We start from the raw sequence: 22238 nt of genomic DNA, 5'->3' as shown, positions 1-22238 counted from the left end.
ATTTTCATGGGCTCAGACCAAAGCAGACCTGTGCCAAGGGCCTGGATGTGGCTTTAGAGGGTGAGGAGGATCTGGGTCCTGTCTCCTAGGAAACCACAGTTAGGATAAAGGTGATATGTTGATCCTGGAACCCCCTTATCTGAACCCTGCACCTGGACTGGAAATCAAGGCAGAGTTCAGTGACTGACCCTCTGGGCCAGAGGGGGACCTTTCCTTCACAGCATTTTCTGTCAGTCTGGGTTTAGGGCACAAGAAAAGGCGGTGCTCGATACTGTATAACTGTAACTGTTCTCCGGAGAAAGTGTTTCCTGTTAGCTCCCCAGCTAGCTTTATCTGGGTCTGGCCTCTAGCCTGATGATTTTCACTTTTCCAGTAGTTACAGGCTGTGAGTTTTTGAGGGCTCAGAGGTGGATGAAGGCCTGGAATGGCAGGCATTGTCCACCGTGAGGGCAGCGTTTCCAGGAGGGGGGACTGCAGCTTCTGCCAGGTTCCCTAGGCCTCTGGTCCTGGGCAAGGTCCTGTGTCAGGAGGATAGGGGCAGTGGGGCTAGTAAGGATAGGGCAGGTGGTCTTGTCACCCTCTCTCCTTCCTGGTGAGGCCAGGGAAGGAGGGCCTTTCCTAAACCTGGAATGAGGTAGGGGAGGGGCTAAGGGGGCTCCAGAGTGGACAGTGTTCTGTGGGAATCAGGTGGGTAGCAGTGGATGATAATGGTCCCTGCGGCACCCTCTTGAAACCATCCTTGTGCCTTCTACAATTGTGTTCTGAAGGGGGGAGGGCAGTGTCACAGCCTGGAGGGTGTCTGGGAAGACAAGCTGGCACAGTAGCTGGGACATGGTAGGGCCCTCCTGTGCAGTGCCAAGGGGTGTGCAGAGGTCCTGGGCCAGCAGGGAACCTGGTTTCTAAAGGACTGAGATGCCTGCGAAGGGATGATGGTGGGAGGGGACAATATCCTAGCCCCCATCCAGGAAGAGCAGCCCCAATGCTGAGGTTATAGGAAAAATACTTAAATGCATTTCAAATATTGAGAAAAGCCCAGAAGAGGTGCGTTTGTAGAACCAAGCGCCAAGTCTAGTGTTTTTTGTGCGAACTTTTTTTTGAGGGGGGTCCCCCACCTGTCTAGGGGCTGCGTGGGAGGCACTGTGCATCCATCCCAACAACCTGTACGCTCCCCTGCAGACTGTGGCCTGGCGCCAGTGGCAGCGCTGACCAAGATCGTGGGCGGCAGCGCCGCAGGCCTTGGGGAGTGGCCATGGCAGGTAAGCCTGTGGCTGCGGCGCCGGGAGCACCGCTGCGGGGCTGTGCTGGTGGCCGAGAAGTGGCTGCTGTCGGCTGCGCACTGCTTCGACGTGTGAGTCCGGCCCACACCCAATACCCAGCCTGTTGGTGCTTCACCAGGACTGACTTGTGGCCCCAAAACTGTCATGCTCCCACCCTTGTGACTGGGACCCACTACAGCCCCTGCTCCATACAGCTCACCCCTGCCCACCTACCACATAGGGTTGTGGGGGCCCAGTCCAACCTCCCCTCACCCCGCCCCACAAACCAAAGGGCCACAGTCTTTCCCAGCCCAGGCTGGCTGGTGACATGGGAGCCACTGGGGAACTGTGAGGTATCTCCATCCCCCAAAGGCCACACACTGGGGAGTCCCTTCCATAGCAGTCATTCAGCAAGGTGGGCCAGGCCAGAGGTCCTACCCTCCATGGAGCCCTCTGGCCACTAGAGCCCTAATATTGAGCAGAAATGGAGTTTGTTGTGTCATCTTGCCCTGGCTACATTTCAGGCTTAGGACCACCTAGCTTTCTCAGAAGGGATGACTCTTAGCCTCATTTCCAGATGAGCAACTTGGGGCCCAGAAAGGTCAAGAGCCTGGCCCAAAGTCCCTGGCCAATCCCCTGGGGCACAGGCTAGGATGTGGCCACAGCCCCACAAGGGAGAGTCTAGAGGGGCCCAGGTGGTGGGAAGTGTAGTTAATGCCTCTCCCCAACATCCTGCAGCTATGGAGACCCCAAACAGTGGGTGGCCTTCCTGGGCACGCCATTCCTGAGCAGTGCTGATGGGCAGCTGGAGCGCGTGGCACGCATCTACAAGCACCCCTTCTACAATCTTTACACGCTCGACTACGATGTGGCGCTACTGGAGCTGGTGGGGCCTGTGCACCACAGCCGCCTGGTACGGCCCATCTGCCTGCCTGAGCCTGTGCCCCGGCCCCCTGACGGGGCACGCTGCGTCATCACGGGCTGGGGCTCAGTGCGCGAGGGAGGTAGGCGAAGCCAGGCCCCGCAACCTCGGGCGTTAGCAGTTGGGGCTTCAGGAAGGCACCCAACCCGGCCTGATGGCTCCACCAGCCCCATCTCATCCACAGGCTCTATGGTGCGGCAGCTGCAGAAGGCAGCTGTGCGTCTCCTCAGTGAGCAGGCCTGCCGCCGCTACTACCCGGTACAGATCAGCAGCCGCATGCTGTGTGCTGGCTTCCCACAGGGAGGCGTGGACAGCTGTTCAGTGAGCACAATTTAAAATTATGATAGGGGCTCTGCTGTGTGGGGGGGGTGTCCAGATCCCATCCACTGGGGAAGGAGGCTCTAAAGCCGACCAACCAGGACACACACTTACTTCAGTGCAAACTTACACTGATCAAAAAGGGAACCTTTTCCACCTGAGATTTCAATGGACTTCCATTTATTAGGCAGCTATCACGAGCCAGTTGCTAGCCCACCGCATCCTCACCATGGCCCTGCAGGGAAGGGATGGAAATAGTGTAAGGTCCTGTTCTCCTGGAGAACTAGTGACAGATGTCCACAAATGTCTGCCAATCAAATGAATGGCTTCTCCTAGCATTGAGCTTATTTCCCGGATAATAAAAGTGAGGCTCACAGGGTTAGTCACTCACTTGGGACAATATAAGGAACCCTAGCAACACTGCTGTGGTGGCCAGCCACCTATGGTGTGCAGAACGGGTCAGTCCCAGTCAATACTCCCTTGGCCTGAAGGCTGCTATTGGAGAGGTGCTGGCTTGCACTGAGCGCCTTTACTCTCTCCTCCCCTCAGGGTGACGCTGGGGGACCCCTGGCCTGCAGGGAGCCATCCGGCCGGTGGGTGCTAACTGGGGTCACCAGCTGGGGCTATGGCTGTGGGCGGCCCCACTTCCCAGGTGTCTATACTCGAGTGGCTGCTGTGAGAGGCTGGATTACACAGAACATCCAGGAGTGACTGCCCATGGCTGCCCAGGCCTGGCAGGAGATGTGAAGGCAGAGGAACCAGCCAGCCACCAGCCTGAGAAGGGGAGTCCACCAGTCCAGGTGGTGGGTGGGGGTGCTGTGGGTAGTGGAATCCAGTTTTACTGTATATTTTGTTCCAATAAAAAATCCCTTGTCCCTAGTTACTGGCTCAGCACCTCACATCACAACAAGAACCACTTGCCGGCCCTGGCCGGTTGGCTCAGTGGTAGAGCATCGGCCTGGCGTGCGGGGGACCCGGGTTCGATTCCTGGTCAGGGCACATAGGAGAAGCACCCATTTGCTTCTCCACCCCCCCCTCCTTCCTCTCTGTCTCTCTCTTCCCCTCCCGCAGCCAGGGCTCCACTGGAGCAAAGATGGCCCGGGCCTTGGGGATGGCTCCTTGGCCTCTGCCCCAGGCGCTGGAGTGGCTCTGGTCTCAGCAGAGCAACGCCCCGGAGGGGCAGAGCGTCGCCCCCTGGTGGGAGTGCCGGGTGGATCCCGGTCGGGTGCATGCGGGAGTCTGTCTGACTGTCTCTCCCCGTTTCCAGCTTCAGAAAAATACAAAAAAAAAAAAAAAAAGAACCACTTGCCTGCCCATCATCCAGGGCCCAGAGATGGGATGAAGAATTGGGTGGGGACTGGGACAAGGCCACCCAGGGAGAGGGCTGACCCACTCCCAGCCTAATCTTCAAGGTTCCTTCTTGTGTGAACACATTCCCCAACATCCAGCCAACCAAGTAACAAGCATGGAGAAAAATGAGGGGAGGGGAACAGAGACCGAGAGGCTGGGTAGCAGATCCAGGTACTCCAGACTGAGGCCCCCTGCAGGGAAGACACACTGGCTCTCTCTACCCTCCCCCAATTTATTTGTCAGCTCAGGTGGAGTCTGACCATACCTGCCCCCTTCAGGTCCACAGGAGAATTCTATGACCAGGGCATGAGGTTGACCAGGGCACCAACGGGAGGTGCCACTGGGCTGACACCACTTTGGGAAGTTCCAGGGCCCTCAAGTCCTCAACTACACTCGCTGGAAGGTGGGAGGTAGGCTGACGAAGGGGGATGGGGCAGAATCCCAAGTATATCACCACCAGTCTTCATCCTCATAAACCTCAGGCAGGCAGCACGCACACGCTGGCCCCCGCCTCACAAAGCACATTTATGGAAATCGAGCGGGGGGGGGGGGGCGGCCCGCGGGGGGGGGGGCGGCCCGCGGGGGGGGGGGGCGGCCCGCGGGGGGGGGGGGGGCTGGGCCCAGCACATCCCGGTCACATGTTGGCTCGTTCTCGCTGCAGCCGCGAGTTGTAGGCGCGGGATACGGTATTCCAGGCGTCCATGTAGCGGTCCATGCACATGGCGATGCACTTCTGGAGGCAGGGAGGGGGCGCAGTTCAGCTCAGGATTCCCAGGATCGGTGCCTCCAACCCCTGGCAGCAGACTGCGCACGCGCAGCGGCCCCGCCACGCCGCCCTCGCCAATCCCGGCCGGCGACCCACGTCGGCCCCAAAGGTCTCTCACCTGCTCCGAATTGTCCAGGGAGCCGCCCGGCTTTCCGATGCACTTCCGGAAGCACTTGTCCGTCATCCTCTGTGGGGACAGGTAAAACCTCAGTCGCAACGCCCGCCCCCTGGCGGAGCCCGCCGCCCTCAGCCCCAGGACCTGCCCCGGACCTGCAGCAGCTCCTGCGCGTTGGCCACGGCGATCTGCACCTTCACCTGCTCCATGATGAGCCCCGGATCCAGCTTGCCGCCGCCTGAGCCCCCGAAATCCGAGCCGAAGCCACCCTCCATGGCTCCGCAAAGTCGACCGGACCGTAGTCGCGTGCGCCGACCCGTACCTGCGCCGGAAGTAGGCCGCCCATGGCTCCACGGGAAATAGAGTCCGGGTGTGCTGTGGGCGGGGCAACGGGCCGGACCACGACTCCCATAAGCCCGTCTTTACGTTGGAGCCAATATCCCGTGTTCAGACTCCAGGTCAGGGTGCTGCGCAAGCAGCAGGTGGCTTTGATCTGGCGCACGGTGGGGTACTTTCGCTCTCAAGCCCAGTTCCCAACTCATCTCACCGTGCATGCGTAGGGGGTGGTGGCGCTTGTACCCTGTGTGCTACGCGAGGTTGTGTGGAGCCAAGAAAAACCCAGGCCTCCTCAACTGGTGGAGAATGCTGTCCTTGTTGGAGGGTTGGGTAGAATCAGTGCAGAAAACTAGGGTAGCGGGTACTGCCAGGGAAGGTTAGGAAGTGGAGCCTGTCTGCACCTGCCAGTGGGATTCTTTTTTAGTGTGTATGGGTCTTACCCACTCTCAACCTGGAGAAATACACCTGCTAAAGAAGACTCCTTGTGGCTAATTGGCCTTGAATTCATAACCAGAGTCTAGCAGCCATTGCTTATAGGGGCCTCTCATCTACATTGCAGTTTAGGGAAAAAATGGAAAATGAGCTGCCAACCTACTGCACTGTTTTTGCCTGCTGATTCACCCTTATAAAAGGTCTTAAACTGGTAAATCTATCAATGGGCTGAAGACCTGTCTCATGGGATCACAGCTATGCAATTATAGTCTCATATGCATATTTATTGACCAATCAGAATGCACAGAGCCAACAATGGCATATATAGGCCAATCATATTTCCAATTTGAAGTGGTCATTTGAATAGAAATTGACCAACTGGGAAACAGGCCGGTACTCTTCTCTATATATGCTAGCCTCACCACGACCTCAAGTGTCTAGCTGTATTTCTCCAGTTTGCAAACTGGGCTATGAAACCTGATACCCTCACCTGAGTCCCTGCTTAGCTGATTCACACCTGCAGCTGAGCTCACGTTAAGGGGCACTCAAAAGGATGCTTTCATAAGGAAAGGGTGCATGTGAAGGTGCTCACCCTAGGATCTCTGAATGAGAACGCCACCCATAAGGAGGAGCTCATAATGGGTAACACATGCTCTAAAATTCTCAAGTTAATCAGCTGCCTCCTGGTGGTAGCAGAAGGAACTTTGGCTGATTACATGTTAAAAAAACTAAAATACAGAGAATTGCATTTGGCTAGGCCTCTGAACAAAAATCGTATGAGATGATCTCGGGCTTTGTTGGCCAAGATGGGGTTCATTTGAAACCCCAAAGCTTGTCTATTTGCATGCTCAATAAACAAAGGAAATACCATTTTATTCCCACCTTGAAAAACTCTGAAGTAAAACAAACTCTGTGTGAGTGTGTGTGTGTGTGTGCGTGTGCGCGCGCATATATATTATTGACTTTTAGAGAGAGGTTAAAGAGAAAGTTGGGGTGAAGAGCAATCATAGTAGTTGCTTCTAGTATTCCCATGACCAGGCAAGCCTGGGGTTTTGAACCAGTGACCTCAGCATTCTGGGTCAATGCTTTGTCCACTGTACCACCACAGGTGAGGCAAAGGTATATGTTTTTTTTTTCTTTTTTAAATATATAGATAGATAGATAGATAGTTAAATTTATTTATTTTTTTTTTACAGAGACAGAGAGTGAGTCAGAGAGAGGGGTAGACAGGGACGGAGAGAGATGAGAAGCATCAATCATTAGTTTTTCATTGCGCGTTGCAACACCTTAGTTGTTCATTGATTGCTTTCTCATATGTGCCTTGACCGCGGGCCTTCAGCAGACCAAGCAACCCCTTGCTGGAGCCAGCGACCTTGGGTCCAAGCTGGTGAGCCTCGCTCAAACCAGATGAGCCCGCACTCAAGCTGGCGACCTCGGGGTCTCGAACCTGGGTCCTTCCGCATCCCAGTCCGACGCTCTATCCACTGCGCCACCACCAGGTCAGGCGGTATATGTATTTTAAACAGCTTCTGAGACCTCTTTTTCCCTTCCCCATCTTCACTGGGGGCCCTAGGGGGGAACCGCCATCTTATGTTCAGATGTACCTCTAGAGTCATCTTTGACTCTAGGAAGATCAGCTCCTTCAATCAAACCTCCTGAGGCTGCCTCTTGGCTTTCTGAGCTTTCCAACTTTACATTACTATAGCCACAGCAGTTACTAAAATACTTCTGGGAAGGATTTTTCCAAATTGGAAAACCCCCAGTTAGCTCCACTTCACAGGAAAAGTTCTACAACAGTGTGGCAGCTGTGTTAGGCTTGCTCACTGGTGTACCAGCTGCAAGCATTTTGCTTGATTAGTGCATGAGCACTATATAAGGGTGTGGGTGCTTGTGTTCAAGAGAGGTAGGGAGTTGTGAATGTGTGGATTGTCTGCCCACTGCTGTGAGGGACCATTTTGCTGTTCTTTTGCCTGGCCTCAGCCACCCTCATTACATGTGATGTAGTGGGCAGGGTTCGGAACAGATTGGTATGGTGCTGCTGACACCCTTGAGAGGTGGAATAGAGGAGTGGCTGTTCCCAGTGGCTCTGCTGTTGGGGACTGTGGGCTGGGTATTTTTACAATCCTGTGAGAAGAAACCAAGAACTCTGTGCAAGAAGCTGAGCAAAGTTGAAAGCTCCAGGATGAGCTGCATACTGAGTGGCAACAACTGCGTGAACTGGAGCGAGCGCTGGAGGAGGCCAACCGGGTTCAAGAGCTGCAGAGCACTGACGGCGCCTGGAACTTGGGAACAATCTACAGGTTTGTGAGTTGCAGTTTGCCCTGGAAGTTGAACATTGGCACTGGCAGTTGTTGGAGGAACAACTGCAGGTTCAGCTTCAGGCCATAGCCGGCAGCTACAGGAGCCAAAGATGGGGCAGTGCCAGTGGAGTGACTCTGAGTCGGCGGGAGCAGTCATTTCCAGCTTCTCTTCTCAGGATGAGGAGTCTCGGGCTGAAGCTGCCTTCCGCACACCCAGAGCTTGGCCAGTGGTTGTCCAGAAGGCAAAAACCCAGCAGCAAAGAGTACCTACTAAGCCCCAGTAGGCTTGCTGCAATTGTAGGGTATAGGGGTGGATGGCATCATGTTCTTTGGAGCAGAGATGGAAAGGTTGGCCACTGTTGCCACGCACTCCTCCTTGGGGCAGCATCTTTAGAGCTGCTGTAATGGCAGGGATGAGGGGGAGGCCTGAGGCTCTATGTGAACCTAGTAGCCTGTAATGGACCTTTACCTTGGTGATTTGCACAGACAGCTGGGCTATCATGGACTGACTCTTGGACTGTGACCAGAGAGGGGGCACCGGCTCTCTTGTTGGATGGACATGCTGCCTTTGGACAGTATGAGAGACCCTGATGGGGGGGCAGCTCCAGTGGACATCCTCCTGCACCAGGAAGCTGCTCTCACCCAGTTGCAGAGATGCACCAAGGACATTTTTGGTTTCAATGGACATGGTCCTGGACTCTACCAGCCCCCCACCTATGATGGGTGGCCTTGTTGGCACTGTGGGGTGGGGAGTTGGAGGTGGGCCTCCAGTTAACTCCCTGGGCAGAGTGCTCAGGGAGACATTGTGAAAGGCACCTTTGTAATTGTTATTTTTGGAATGTATGTAATGTACCTATTGTGAGGGGAGCAACCCTAAAGGGGTGGAATGTGGGGCAGCTGTGTTCAGCTTGCTCACTGGTTTACTGGCTGCAAGCACTTTGCTTGATTAGTGCGTGAGCACGCAGCAGAAGCACATGTGCACAGCCTATATAAGGCTACTGGCGCTTGTGCTCAAGTGAGATGGGGGGTTGTGGATGCACAGGTTGACTGCTCACCACTGTGAGAGGCCGTTTTGGCTGTTTGTTTGCCTGACAGGCGGTTTCCCCTGCCTGTGTACTTGTCTGCTGTTGTGAGACTTGATTAAATTAAATGGCCCAACCCTTTCCGGCTCTGCAGTCTTTCTACCATCTGCCCGAATCCAGTGTGGACCTGCCTGACCTCGGCCACCGACATTACAAATGGCTATATAAAAACTTTTGGTTGACATTGTACTATTTTCATTGTGCTTATTATGATGGGGTGTTTAAAACTCAATTGGATAAATGGAACAACTAAGTGGAACAACAAATTGATGCTTTTCTCACTCAAGTCAATGGAAAAAAATATTTTTAAAGATTTTACTTACTGATTTTTAAGCGAGAGATAGAAAGGAGAGGGAGGGCGAGACATCAACTTATGGTTTGTATGTGCCTGGACCAGGCAGCCCAAGGTTTTTTGGTTGTTTTTTTTTTATTTTTCTGAAGCTGGAAACGGGGAGAGACAGTCAGACTCCCGCATGTGCCCGACCGGGATCCACCCGGCACGCCCACCAGGGGCGCTGCTCTGCCCACCAGGGGGCGATGCTCTGCCCCTCCGGGGCGTCGCTCTGCCACGACCAGAGCCACTCTAGCGCCTGGGGCAGAGGCCAAGGAGCCATCCCCAGCGCCCGGGCCATCTTTGCTCCAGTGGAGCCTCGGCTGCGGGAGGGGAAGAGAGAGACAGAGAGGAAGGAGAGGGAGAGGGGGAGGGGTGGAGAAGCAGATGGGCGCTTCTCCTGTGTGCCCTGGCTGGGAATCGAACCCAGGACCCCTGCACGCCAGGCCGACGCTCTACCACTGAGCCAACTGGCCACGGCCAAGCCTAAGGTTTTGAACTGGTGAACTCAGCAGTCTACGTCAGTGCGTTAACCACTGTACCACCACAGGTCAGATAAAAAAAAAATTTTAACTCAATTGGTGAACCTTGTTGAATTTTTTAATCTACCTTGGCCCAAAGCCAATCCTATCATAGTGCTTAACCTAATAACTACTCCCTTTGGTAAACATCAATTGTCTCCTTATGAAATTACTGGAAAACCCCGGAAAGTAGATCAGGAAACATACAAACCTGCCTTAAGGAGACATTCTGACTTGTGTAAAGAACTTATAAAAAACTTTTGGAGGCCCTGGCCAGTTGGCTCAGTGGTAGAGCGTCTGCCTGGAGTGCAGAAGTCCTGGGTTCGATTCCCAGCCAGGGCACACAGGAGAAGCGCCCATCTGCTTCTCCACCCCTCCCCCTCTCCTTCCTCTCTGTCTCTCTCTTCCCCTCCCACAGCCAAGGCTCCATTGGAGCAAAGTTGGCCCGGGCGCTGAGGATGGCTCCATGGCCTCTGCCCCAGGCGCTAGAGTGGCTCTGGTCGCAACAGAGTGCCCCCCCCAGGGGCAGAGCATCGCCCCCTGCTGGGCGTGCCGGGTGGATCCCGGTCAGGTGCATGCGGGAGTCTGTCTGTCTCTCCCCGTTTCCAGCTTCAGAAAAATACAAAAAAACAAAACAAAAAACAACTTTTGGAATTAATCCAGAATTGGTAAACATTTCCAGAGGACTCCCTCCAACCTCGCTGGAAACAACCATACTGGGTATTGTTAACTGGTCCCTGGACAGAAAAGTTAGAAGGTAGTCTCATGAATTCATGTTTCATACTTAGAAAGGCTCCCTAACTTGCACCTCCTTCTCCTAATTGGAACTCCCAAACTATAGGAGACCTCCAAGTTTTCCGGAGGAGACAGCTGACCCAGAACCAGGCTGGGAAAGTTCAACTCCAGCTGCTCATAATCCTTATGTTTCATAGTTTTCATATTCCTGGGTATAGTAACAATCTGAATTCTCTTGCAACAAGCTGGTCACCTTCTCTGCATTTTAGACTATGTTCTAGTTATGCCATATCATTAACTCTTGACTATGCAGGCCTTCCTGGTTTTTGTTCTTTGAACCCCTGACTTTACTGTTAAATTTCACCAAACCTCCTCTTCCTTCTGAGACTTACCAGGTTAGACTACAAAAGGGGGTCCCACCTCTCCCTTGTATCCACCCAAACCTATCCTCTGCATCAACCACCATACATGGTACACTCTCCTCCCTCCTCCTTCCTCCCTCTATGGGACCTGACCACCTCCTACAACCAAGTTTCTGGCCACCCATCATGGCATCGCTACTGTATCTTAAATGCTTTAAATTTGGTTGCACCTATTTCACCTGTGGCTGTTGTAGGAACCCTCTGAAAGCCACTGTAACTGAAAACAGTCCTGTTGCGCACAGTCCCCCTCTCTGCCTTCAAAGTCAGCATTCTGGTGACCTCACACACCACCTAAGGGGGAAATATGGAAGGAAAAATTGTAGCCTCACATTTCCCTTGCACAAAGAGCGGTTTTGGACCGATGTCATCTTCCCTTGTTTCTGACAAGTCAGTAGAGCCAAATTTGTGTGTCCTGGTAGAATGAAGTGCTACTAGTTTGTGAGAAGTATGTTTTATTCCTTTTATCTTCTTATGCTGGAAAGACTTGTAACCTCTATATTGATATCTGATCAGTTAGTTATTCAAGTGGAAAGGACCTCTCAATTGAGGTGATTTAGAGCAAACTGGTAAGGTAAAAATTTATGGTTAAAAATTTATGCACTCTATGAATATTTTAGAATTGTATTATCCTTTTCCCAATACCTTAAGCTGAAAAGAAAAAGGGCAATTTCAAATATGAGAAAATCTCTTTCAGATGGAAGTGATATGTCAACAGTGGTCAGTCTGCCAGCTTCAAGATGTAACTTCTATTACTTTACTCTCGGGACTAATTGTTTTGAACAGAGCTCAGTGTTCTGATGATTACTTCCCTTTGTGAGTTCCTTATCTTCCACCTCATGCCAGTGCTTTTAAAAAATTGAAATGTTGCCTGACTGGTAGCTCAGTGGTTGGAGTGTCAACTGAAAATCCAGGTTTGAAATCCTGACGTCACCAGCTTGAGTGCAGGCTCACCAGTTGGAGCAAGGGGTCACCAGCTTGTGCGTGGGATCATAGATATGATCCCATGGTCGCTGGCTTGAACTCAAAGGTCTCTGGCTTGAAGCCCAAGGTCACTACTTAAGCAAGGGGTCAGTGTTTCAGCTGGAGCTCCTGGTCAAGGCACATATAAGAAGCAATCAATGAACAACTGAGGTGCCGCAACTATGAGTCGATGCTTCTCATCTCTCTCCCTTCCTGTCTCTCTCTCTCTCTTGCACGTGCACACACACACTGAAAACAATATAAATAAAAGAAAATGGTCTACTTTCATTTTTTTGCATGTATCTGTCCAGTTTTCCCAACTCCATTTATTGAAGAGACTATCCTTACCACTTTATATATTCTTGTCTCTTTTGTCAGAGATTAATCATATAGGTATGGTTTATGTCTGGGCTCTCTATTCTGTTCCATTGATCTATGTGTCTTATGCCAGTGTCATGCTGTTTTGATCACTATAGCTTTGTACAGTTTGAAATTAGGTAGCATGAACTCCAACTTTGTTCTTTTTCAAGATTGCTATGGCTTTTGTGGTTCCATATAAATTTTAGGATTATTGTTCTAGTTCTGTGGGATTGCATTGAATATAGAGATTGCTTTGGGCAGTGTGGACATTTTTTTAAAGATTGTATTTATTGATTTTCTTAGAAATGAGGGGGAGGAGCAGGAAGCATCAACTTATAGTAGTTGCTTCTTATATGTGCCTTGATTGGGCAAGTCCAGGGTTTTGAACTACTGACCTCAGCATTCCAGATTGATGTTTTATCCACTGTACTACCACAAGTCAGGCAGTGTGGACATTTTAACAATGTAAATTCTTCTTCGTAACCATGAGCATGATATATGTTTCCATTTATTTGTATCTTCAATTTTTTCTTTAATGTATTATAATTTTCTGAGTACAGGTCTTTTACCTTCTTGGTTAAATTTATTTCTAGGTATTTTATTTTCTGATGTAATTGTAAATGGGGTTGTTTTTCTAATTTCTTTTTCTAATAGTTTATTGATGTATACAAATGCAACCAATTTCTAAATATTAATTTGTATCCTGCTACTTTGTATTTCTGTAGTATCAGCTGTCACTTCTCTTTCATTTCTGATTGATTTGGTCCTCTCTTTTTCTTGAGGGTTCTGCTTAAAGGTTTATCAATTGTGTTAATCTTTTCAAAGAACCAGCTTTCACTTTCACTGAGCTTTTTTATAGGTGTTTTGTTTTGTTTTTAGACCCTGTATCACTTATTTCTGCTCTGATCTTTATTATTTCACTTCGGATTTGTTTGTTCTTTTTCTAGTTCCTTTAGGTATAAGGTTAAAGTGTTTATTTGAGATTTTTATTGTTTCTTGAGGTAGGCCTGGAGTATTATGAATTTTTCTCTCAGAACTGCTTTGGCTGTGTCCCATAGATCTTTCAGTCATTTTATCTTCATTTTCATTTGTCTCAAAGTATTTTTTTTTATTTCTTCCTTGATTTCATTGTTAACCCATTCATTGTTTAGTAGCATGTTATTTAGCCTCTACATGTTTGTGTGTTTTTCAGTTTTCTTCTTGTAACTGATTTCTAGTTTTTTGGGTTTTTGGGTTTTTTTTTTTACAGAGTCAGAGAGAGGGATAGACAGGGACAGACAGACAGGAACGGAGAGAGATGAGAAGCATCAATCATTAGTTTTTCATTTGCGCATTGTGACAACTTAGTTGTTCATTGATTGCTTTCTCATATGTGCCTTGACCGCGGGCCTTCAGCAGACTGAGTAACCCCTTGCTCAAGCCAGCGACCTTGGGTCCAAGCTGGTGAGCTTTTTCTCAAACCAGATGAGCCCATGCTCAAGCTGGCGACCTCGGGGTCTCGAACCTGGGTCCTAAAGCTTTGCAGTCCGACGCTCTATCCACTGCACTACTGCCTGGTCAGGTTCTTTTTGTTGTTGTTTTTGTGTGTGTGTGTGTGTGTGTGTGTGAGAGAGAGAGAGAGAGACAGGAAGGGAGAGAGATGAAAAGCATCAACTTGTAGTTGTGGCATTTGAGTTGTTCACTGATTGCTTCTCATACGTACCTTGACCAGGGGCTCTAGCTGAGCCAGTGACCTCTTGCTTCAAGCCAGCGACCATGGGCTCATAGACATGATCCCATGCTCAAACCAGTGATACCACGCTCAAGGTGGTGAGTCTGCACTTCTGTACTTAAGCCAACTGAGCCTGCACTCAAGCCAGTGACCTTGTGGTTTTGAACTTGGGACCTCAGCGTCCCAGGTTGATGCTGTATCCACTGCACCACCACCAGTCAGGCTCTGAGTGGGTTTTTTAAGTTTCTGTGTCCTTTTGATGTTTACTATCTCTTTCTTGAACTTCTTGCTTAGTTCATCTATTCTTCCTTAAGTTCTTTCTTTTTTTTCTCTCTCTCTCTCTCTTTTTTTTTTTCTTTTTTTTTTTTTCCTTTTTGTATCCCTCTGAAGCCAGAAACGGGGACGGACAGACAGACAGACTCCCGCATGCGCCCGACCTGGACCCACCCGGCACGCCCACCAGGGGCAAAGCTCTGCCCACCAGGGGGCGATGCTCTGCCCCTCCAGGGCGTCGCTCTGCCGTGACCAGAGCCACTCCAGCGCCCGGGGCAAAGGCCAAGGACCCATCCCCAGCGCCTGGGCCATCCCAGCTCCAACGGAGCCCCGGCTGCGGGAGGGGAAGAGAGAGACAGAGACGAAGGGGGGTGCGGAGAAGCAAATGGGCGCCTCTCCTATGTGCCCTGGCCGGGAATCCAACCCGGGTCCCCTGCACGCCAGGCCGATGCTCCACCGCCGAGCCAACCGGCCAGGGCCCCCTTAAGTTCTTTAAGCATCCTATAACCAGTGTTTTGAACTCTATCTGGTAGATTGCTCACATCCATTTTGTTTAGGTCATTTTTTTTAAATTAATTTTAATGGGGTAACATTGATAAATCAAGGTACATATGTTCAGAGAAAACATCTCTAGGTTATTTTGACATTTGATTATGCTGCATTCCCATCACCCAAAGTCCAATTGTCTTCTGTCACCTTCTAACTGGTTTTCTTTGTGCCCCTCCCTTCCCCCAACCCCCTCCCTCTCCTTCCCCCCAACCCCGTAACCCCCACACTCTTAATTTATTCATTTTAGAGAGGAGAGAGAGAGAGAGAGAGAGAGAGGAGAGACAGAGAGAGAAGGTAGGGAGGAGCTGGAAGCATCAACTCCCATATGTGCCTTGACCAGGCAAGCCTAGGGTTTCGAACCAGCGACCTCAGCATTTCCAGGTCGACGCTTTATCCACTGCGCCACCACAGGCCAGGCTTAACCCCCACACTCTTGTCCATGTCTCTGAGTTTAAGTCTTTTTTTTTTTTTTTTAATTTTTTTTATTTTTTATTTATTCATTTTAGAGAGGAGAGAGGGAGATAGACAAAGAGAGAGAAAGACAGAGGGGAGGAGCTGGAAGCATCAACTCCCATATGTGCCTTGACCAGGCAAGCCCAGGGTTTTGAACTGGCGACCTCAGCGTTTCCAGGTTGACGCTTTATCCACTGCGCCACCACAGGTCAGGCCTCTGAGTTTAAGTCTTTTTCTGGAATTTTCTCCTGTCGTTTTATCTGGGACGTTTATTTTTCTCATTTTGGCTGTCTTTCTGTGTTTGTTCCTATGTATTAGATAGATCTGCTGTCTCCCAGTCTTGACAGGATGGCCTTCTGCTGTAGGTGTCCTGTGGGGCCCAGCAGTACAGTGTTCCTGGTCACCTGAGTTGGGTACTCCAAGAGTGTCCTTGGTATGGGTTAAGTGTACCCTCCTTTGGCAGTTGAGCCTTGACTGCTATTGGCAAGTGGGCGGAGTTGACCCTCAGGTTGAAGGGCTGTGAGGAGTGGCGAAGACCACAGTGAATGAGCTACTGTGTAGGGGCTGACCTCACAGAGTGGGATTTGCCTGAGCAGGGCCAGCTGAGATCACCTTTTGGGTGCAGTTTGTGGAGCTGATTGTAGTGTGAAGCCGGCCACCAGGTGTGTTGGTTCCAGGACCTTTTGGGAGGGGCTCTGGAACAGGCCCAGGTCAGCCCCTGCCTGTGCCCAGCCCAGGGCCAGCTGGTAGGAACTGCAAAGCAACCTGCAGTTGGCAGCTGCCTGTGCTGGGCCTGAAGATGCATGGGAGAGGCCATGCTGCAAACCGAGGCTGGCTGTTGCCAGTGGCTAGCAAGTGCCACTCAGCAAGAGACATAGGCCATGTCAAGGCCAGCGGCCACCTGCCTGAGACCTGCAGAACTATGAAAAGTTTTCAGGAAAGTCTGCACTGTGGGCCAAGGCTGGGCCTATGAGGAACTGCTGCTGAAAGAGGTTTGAGCAGTGCTCAAGGTGAGGGGTCTCAGGAGTCACTGGGGCAGGTGAGCAGTGTCACCAGGTGAATGCAGATTCAGATGTGGTGCCCACCTGTACCTGCTGGCTGGATGGGGGAGGACTCAACACAAAAAATGGTGCTCGCGGCCCTGGCCGGTTTGCTCAGCGGTAAAGCGTCAGCCTGGCATGCGGGGGACCCGGGTTCGATTCCCGGCCAGGGCACGTGGGAGAAGCGCCTATTTGCTTCTCCACCCCCACCCTCCTTCCTCTCTGTCTCTCTCTTCCCCTCCCGCAGCCGAGGCTCCGTTGGAGCAAGGATGGCCCGGGCGCTGGGGATGGCTCCTTGGCCTCTGCCCCAGGCGCTGGAGTGGCTCTGGTCACGGCGGAGCGACGCCCTGGAGGGGCAGAGCATCGCCCCTGGTGGGTGTGCCGGGTGGATCCCGGTCAGGCGCATGTGGGAGTCTGTCTGACCATCTCTCCCCGTTTCCAGCTTCAGAAAGAAGAAAAATAAATAAACAATTTTTTTAAAAAAATTAAAAAAAAAAATGGTGCTCGCCTGCTGGCTGTGTAGGTAGTGGCTCAGCAAAGGAATGATTGTAGCTGCCACTCTAGCCCTGACCCTGAAGCCACACAACTGGGTTTCTCCCTGTATTTCTCTGGCACGGCCCCTGTTAGCCCCCAGCCGCTGCCCATCTTCCAGAGCCCAGGGTGAGTGCCCAGGAGGTAGTGAGTCTGTGTGCAGGCCCTTTAAGAGAATGCCTGGGTTTCACCCAGACACATGGAATTCCTGATGATTTTCACAGCCAGGTGTTGTGGGGACACCTCTTCCCGGTTCTGGGTCCCCTCACTTGTGGTGGGTGGGTGAGGGGCTCTGAACTAATAGCTCTCCACATTTTCAATAGCCAGCCCATTTCGCCCCTCCACCCCCCCACCCATTCACCCCCCCCATTTACCCCCCCACCCTGCCACCCATCTGCCCCCCACCCATGCGCCCAACTGGGACCCACCCGGCATGCCCACCAGGGGGTGATGCTTGGCCCCTCTGGGGCATTGCTCCACTACAATCTGAGCCATTCTAGTGCCTGAGGCGGAGGCCATGGAGCCATCCTCAGTACCCAGGCCAACTTTGCTCCAATGGAGCCTTGGCTGCAGGAGGGGAAGAGAGAAATAGAAAGGAGAGGGGGAAGGGTGGAGAAGCAGATGGGCGCTTCTCCTGTGTGCCCTGGCCAGGAATCGAACCCAGGACTTCCACACGCCAGGCCGCTGAGCCAACCGGCCAGGGCCTACTCTTGACATTTTGATCATAAGCAGACTTATTTTTAATTTTTTGAGGAACCTCCATACTATTTTCCAAAGTGGCTACACAAATTTACAATCTTGTCAACAGTGCATGAAGGTTCCCTACACTTATCTGTTGATTAATTGATGATGGCCATTCTGACAGGTGTGAGGTAGTATCTCATTGTGGTTTTAATTTGCATTTCCCTGGTGATTAGTGATGGTGAGCTTCTTTTCATGTCTATTGGCCATCTACATTGTGTTTTTTAGAGAAATGTCCATTCTGGTCATTGCCAATTTTTAACTGGACTGTGTTTTTTGGTATTAAGTTGTATGAGTTCCTTATAAATCTGGATATTAACTCCTTATTAGATATATCATTGGCAAATATCTTCTCCTAATCAGCAGGTTGTCTTTTCATTTCATGGATCATTTTGTTTGCTGTTTAAGAACTTTTTTAGTTAGTTCTTTTTAGTTCTCACAGATGTACCATTTCTTTTCTTTTGTTGCTCTGGCCTGAGACAATATCCAAAAAGATATTGCTAAGAGCGATGTCACAGAATTTACTGCCTATATTTTCTTCGAAGAGCTTTATGGTTTTAAGTCTTACATTGAAGTCTTTAATCTATTTTGAGTTCAGCTTTTTTTTTTTAATTTTTATTTAGATTTTATTTATTCATTTTTTTAATATATATATTTTTTTAGAGAGACAGAGAGAGAGAGTCAGAGAGAGAGATAGATAGGGACAGACAGGAACGGAGAGAGATGAGAAGCATCAATCATTAGTTTTTTGTTGCGACACCTTAGTTGTTCATTGATTGCTTTCTCATATGTGCCTTGACTGTGGGCCTTCAGCAGACTGAGTAACCCCTTGGTCGAGCCAGCAACCTTGGGTCCAAGCTGGTGAGCTTTGTTCAAACCAGATGAGCCCGCACTCAAGCTGGTGACCTTGGGGTCTCGAACCTGGGTCCTCCACATCCCAGTCCGATGTTCTATCCACTGTGCCACCGCCTGGTCAGGCTATTCATTTTTTTTTTTTTTTCATTTTTCTGAAGCTGGAAACAGGGAGAGACAGTCAGACAGACTCCCGCATGCGCCCGACCGGGATCCACCCGGCACGCCCACCAGGGGCGGTGCTCTGCCCATCCTGGGCGTCGCCATATTGCGACCAGAGCCACTCTAGCGCCTGAGGCAGAGGCCACAGAGCCATGCCCAGCGCCCGGGCCATCTTGGCTCCAATGGAGCCTTGGCTGCGGGAGGGGAAGAGAGAGACAGAGAGGAAAGCGCGGCGGAGGGGTGGAGAAGCAAATGGGCGCTTCTCCTATGTGCCCTGGCCGGGAATCGAACCCAGGTCCTCCGCATGCTAGGCCGACGCTCTACCGCTGAGCCAACCGGCCAGGGCCTCATTTTTTTTATTAGAGAGAGAGAACAGGGGAGGAGCTGGAAGCTTCAACTCCCATATGTGCCTTGACCAGGCAAGCCCAGGGTTTTGAACCGGCAACCTCAGCATTCCAGGTCAATGCTTTATCCACTGTGCCACCATAGGTCAGGCCAGCTATATATATATTTTTTTTATGTGGTTTAAGCAAGTTGTTCAATTTCAATTTTTTTTTTTGCAGGAATTTGTCCAGTTTCTCCAATGCTACTTATGGAAGAGATTGTCCTTACCCCATTGTATATATATTCTTGCTTCCTTTGTCATAGGTAAGCTGACTGTATTAGGCATGACTTATTTCTGGGCTATTTTATTCCGCTGAACTATGTATCTGTTTTTATGCCAGTACCATGCCATATATATATATATATATATATATATATATATATATATATCTGGGCTATTTTATTCCGCTGAACTATGTATCTGTTTTTATGCCAGTACTATGCCATATATATATATATAAAATTTTATATATATATATATATATAAAATTTATATATATAAATTTTTATTTATTTATTTTTTTTATTTTTGTATTTTTCAGAAGCTGGAAACGGGGAGAGACAGTCAGACTCCCGCATGCACCCGACCGGGATCCACCTGGCACGCCCACCAGGGGCAACGCTCTGCCCACCAGGGGGCGATGCTCTGCCCCTCCGGGGCGTCGCTCTGCTGTGACCAGAGCCACTCTAGCGCCTGGGGCAGAGGCCAAGGAGCCATCCCCAGCGCCCGGGCCATCTTTGCTCCAATGGAGCCTTGGCTGCAGCAGGGGAAGAGAGAGACAGAGAGGAAGGAGGGGGGTGGAGAAGCAAATGGGCGCTTCTCCTATGTACCCTGGCCGGGAATCAACCCGGGTCCCTTGCACGCCAGGCCGACGCTCTACCGCTGAGCCAACCGGCCAGGGCTACCATACTATTTTGATTATTGTAGCTTTATTGTTTGATATTAGGGAGCATAATACCTCCCACTTTGTCCTTTCTCAAAATTTCTTTGGATGTTTGGGATCTTTTGTGGTTCCATGTACGTTTTAGGATTTTTCTGATTCGGTGTGTATGTGTTTGCACGTGCATGTGTCCAAAGTGAATCTCATTAGAACTTTAGGAAACCAAACCTTTTGCAATAGCTCTCTGGCCAGTGTCATAAGATCACAAGTGTGTGTGTGTGTCAGAGACAGAGTCAGAGAGAGGGACAGATAGGGACAGACAGGAAGGGAGAGAGATGAGAAGCATCAATTCTTCATTGCAGCAATTTAGTTGTTCATTGATTGCTTTCTCATATGTGCCTTGACCTGGGGTCTCAGTACACCAGACTGAGTAACCCCTTGCTCGAGCCAGTGACCTTGGGCTCAAGCTGGTGAGCTTTGCTCAAACCAGATGAGCCTGTGCTCAAGCTGGCGACCTTGGGGTCTCAAACCTGGGTCGTCAGCATCCCAGTCCAACACTCTATCCACTGCGTCACCACCTGGTCAGGCAAGATACAAGTCTTATAAGTGGCCCACACAGCTTTCTCTACCCGCTTCAGTGTCACAGATGGACCCCTGCATGGTTGAACAAATTGAATGTTGCATTGTTTTTCCCATTCACTGTATTTTATTTTTTATTGATTTGAGAGAGCATTCATTTGTTGTTCCACTTAGTTGTGCATTCATTGGTCACTTCCTGTATGTGCTCTGACCAAGAATCAAACCTGCAACCTTGTTTTGGGATGACACTAACAGATTGAGCTAACTGGCCAGGGCTTCCCTTCTGTATTTTCCATTCCATTTACTGTAGTCGTCGGGTCTGTTTGGTTCTTTTTATATTTCCTGCTTGTTCAAGTTCTCCCTAAGTACCTCTTAAGTTTGGTCAGCATTTTTTTTTTGTATTTTTTCTGAAGCTGAAAACGGGGAGAGACAGTCAGACAGACTCCGGCATGTGCCCGACCGGGATTCACCCAGCACGCCCACCAGGAGCAACGCTCTGCCCACCAGGGGGCGATGCTCTGCCCCTCCGGGGCGTCGCTCTGCTCTGCTGCGAACAGAGCCACTCTAGCGCCTGGGGCAGAGGCCAAGGAGCCATCCCCAGCGCCCGGGCCATATTTGCTCCAATGGAACCTTGGCTGCGAGAGGGGAAGAGACAGACAGAGAGGAAGGAGGGGGGGGTGGAGAAGCAAATGGGTGCTTCTCCTATGTGCCCTGGCTGGGAATCGAACCCGGGTCCCCCCGCACACCAAGCTGACGCTCTACCGCTGAGCGAACCGGCCAGGGCCAGTTTGGTCAGCATCTTTATGACTCTGACACACCTGGCAACCACTGGGGCTGATGCTTGAATCAGCTGAGCTATCCTCAGCACCCAGGGCCGACACTCGAACCAATCCAGCCACTGGCTGCAAGAGAAGAGGGACAGAAGGTGAAGAGGGAGGGGAAGAGAAGCAGATGGTCGCTTCTCTTCTGTGCCCTGACCTGGAATCAAGCCTGCGGTGTCCGTACACTAGGCCAGTGTTCTATTCACTGAACAACTGGCCAGAGCCTCTTTGAACTTTTTAAGCAAATTACTTTTTCTTTTCTTTTTTTTGTCAATTGTAGTAACATTTACTTTGGTAGTTTAGAATCCATATAACGTTCTATAATGTTATCTATTGATTACATGTCCCCCTTGTATCGAAATTAAATTCAAATTAAAAAAATAAGTTCAAAGGATTTTAACAGCTTAATAAGTAGGAACACAATTAATGACAATTAAAATATTAAACAACTTGATTACTTTTTTTTTTTTTTGAAGTTGGAAACGGGGAGGCAGTCGGACAGACTCCCGCATGCACCTGACCAGGATCCATCCGGCACACCCACTAGGGGGCAATGCTCTGCCCCTCTGGGGCGTCGCTCTGCCGCAATCAGAGCCATTCTAGCGCCTGAGGCAGAGGCCACAGAACCATCTTCAGCGCCCGGGCAAACTTTGCTCCAATGGAGCCTTGACTGCGGGAAGGGAAGAGAGAGACAGAGAGGAAGGAGAGGGAGGGGTGGAGAAGCAGATGGGCGTTTCTCCTGTGTACCCTGGCCAGGAATCGAACCCAGGACTCCCGCACGCCAGGCTGACGCTCTACCACTGAGCTAACCAGCCAGGGCCATTACTTACTTTTGTTTCTTTTTTTTTTTCTTCATTTGAGAGCGAGTGAGCGTGAATTTGTTCCATTTATTTATAAATTCATTGGTTTTCTTGTATGTGCCCTCCTGGGGATCAAACCCACAACCTTGGCAAATCAACCACCTGAGCTACCCAGCTAGGGCTCCTTAAGATTTCTTTATGGGCCTGACCAGGCGGTGGCACAGTGGATAGAGCGTCGGACTGGGATGCTGAGGA

At 50.6% G+C, this 22238-nt stretch overlaps 2 protein-coding genes and 1 non-coding gene across 4 annotated transcripts in view; 2 read left to right on the top strand and 1 right to left on the bottom strand.

Annotated features, from left to right (window-relative positions):
• TMPRSS9 (transmembrane serine protease 9) overlaps positions 1–3807 on the top strand; it is a 29945-nt gene extending 26138 nt beyond the window's left edge. The window contains exons 15-18 of the mRNA XM_066276814.1: positions 1177–1348; positions 1995–2260; positions 2363–2499; positions 3046–3807. Coding sequence (XP_066132911.1) covers positions 1177–1348; positions 1995–2260; positions 2363–2499; positions 3046–3207 — 737 coding nt within the window. The 3' untranslated portion in view covers positions 3208–3807. The remainder of the gene's footprint in view (positions 1–1176; positions 1349–1994; positions 2261–2362; positions 2500–3045) is intronic.
• Positions 2660–5071, bottom strand: TIMM13 (translocase of inner mitochondrial membrane 13). Of its 2 annotated transcripts, XR_010731305.1 has the most exons (5): positions 4883–5071; positions 4731–4799; positions 4461–4579; positions 3806–4416; positions 2660–2731 (listed from the first exon to the last, which is right to left on the bottom strand). XR_010731305.1 is itself a non-coding variant. In XM_066276811.1 (3 exons), exons 1-3 carry the CDS (start codon positions 5000–5002, stop codon positions 4481–4483), a joined length of 288 nt encoding a protein of 95 aa, XP_066132908.1. In that variant the 5' UTR covers positions 5003–5070; the 3' UTR covers positions 4423–4480. The 2 variants fall into 2 exon arrangements, 1 of the variants encoding a protein (XP_066132908.1); XM_066276811.1 differs by lacking the exons at positions 2660–2731; positions 3806–4416 and having other exon boundaries at positions 4423–4579; positions 4883–5070.
• Positions 5072–9995: 4924 nt separating this feature from the next.
• TRNAS-GGA (transfer RNA serine (anticodon GGA)) lies at positions 9996–10071 on the top strand. Its single transcript has one exon. It is a non-coding gene; the product is annotated as a tRNA-Ser (tRNA).
• Positions 10072–22238: the final 12167 nt, after the last annotated feature.

This window comes from Saccopteryx bilineata, chromosome 1, assembly GCF_036850765.1.
Source record: "Saccopteryx bilineata isolate mSacBil1 chromosome 1, mSacBil1_pri_phased_curated, whole genome shotgun sequence".
Taxonomy (NCBI): Eukaryota; Metazoa; Chordata; class Mammalia; order Chiroptera; family Emballonuridae; genus Saccopteryx; species Saccopteryx bilineata.
This window is presented reverse-complemented; position numbering and strand designations above follow the sequence as displayed.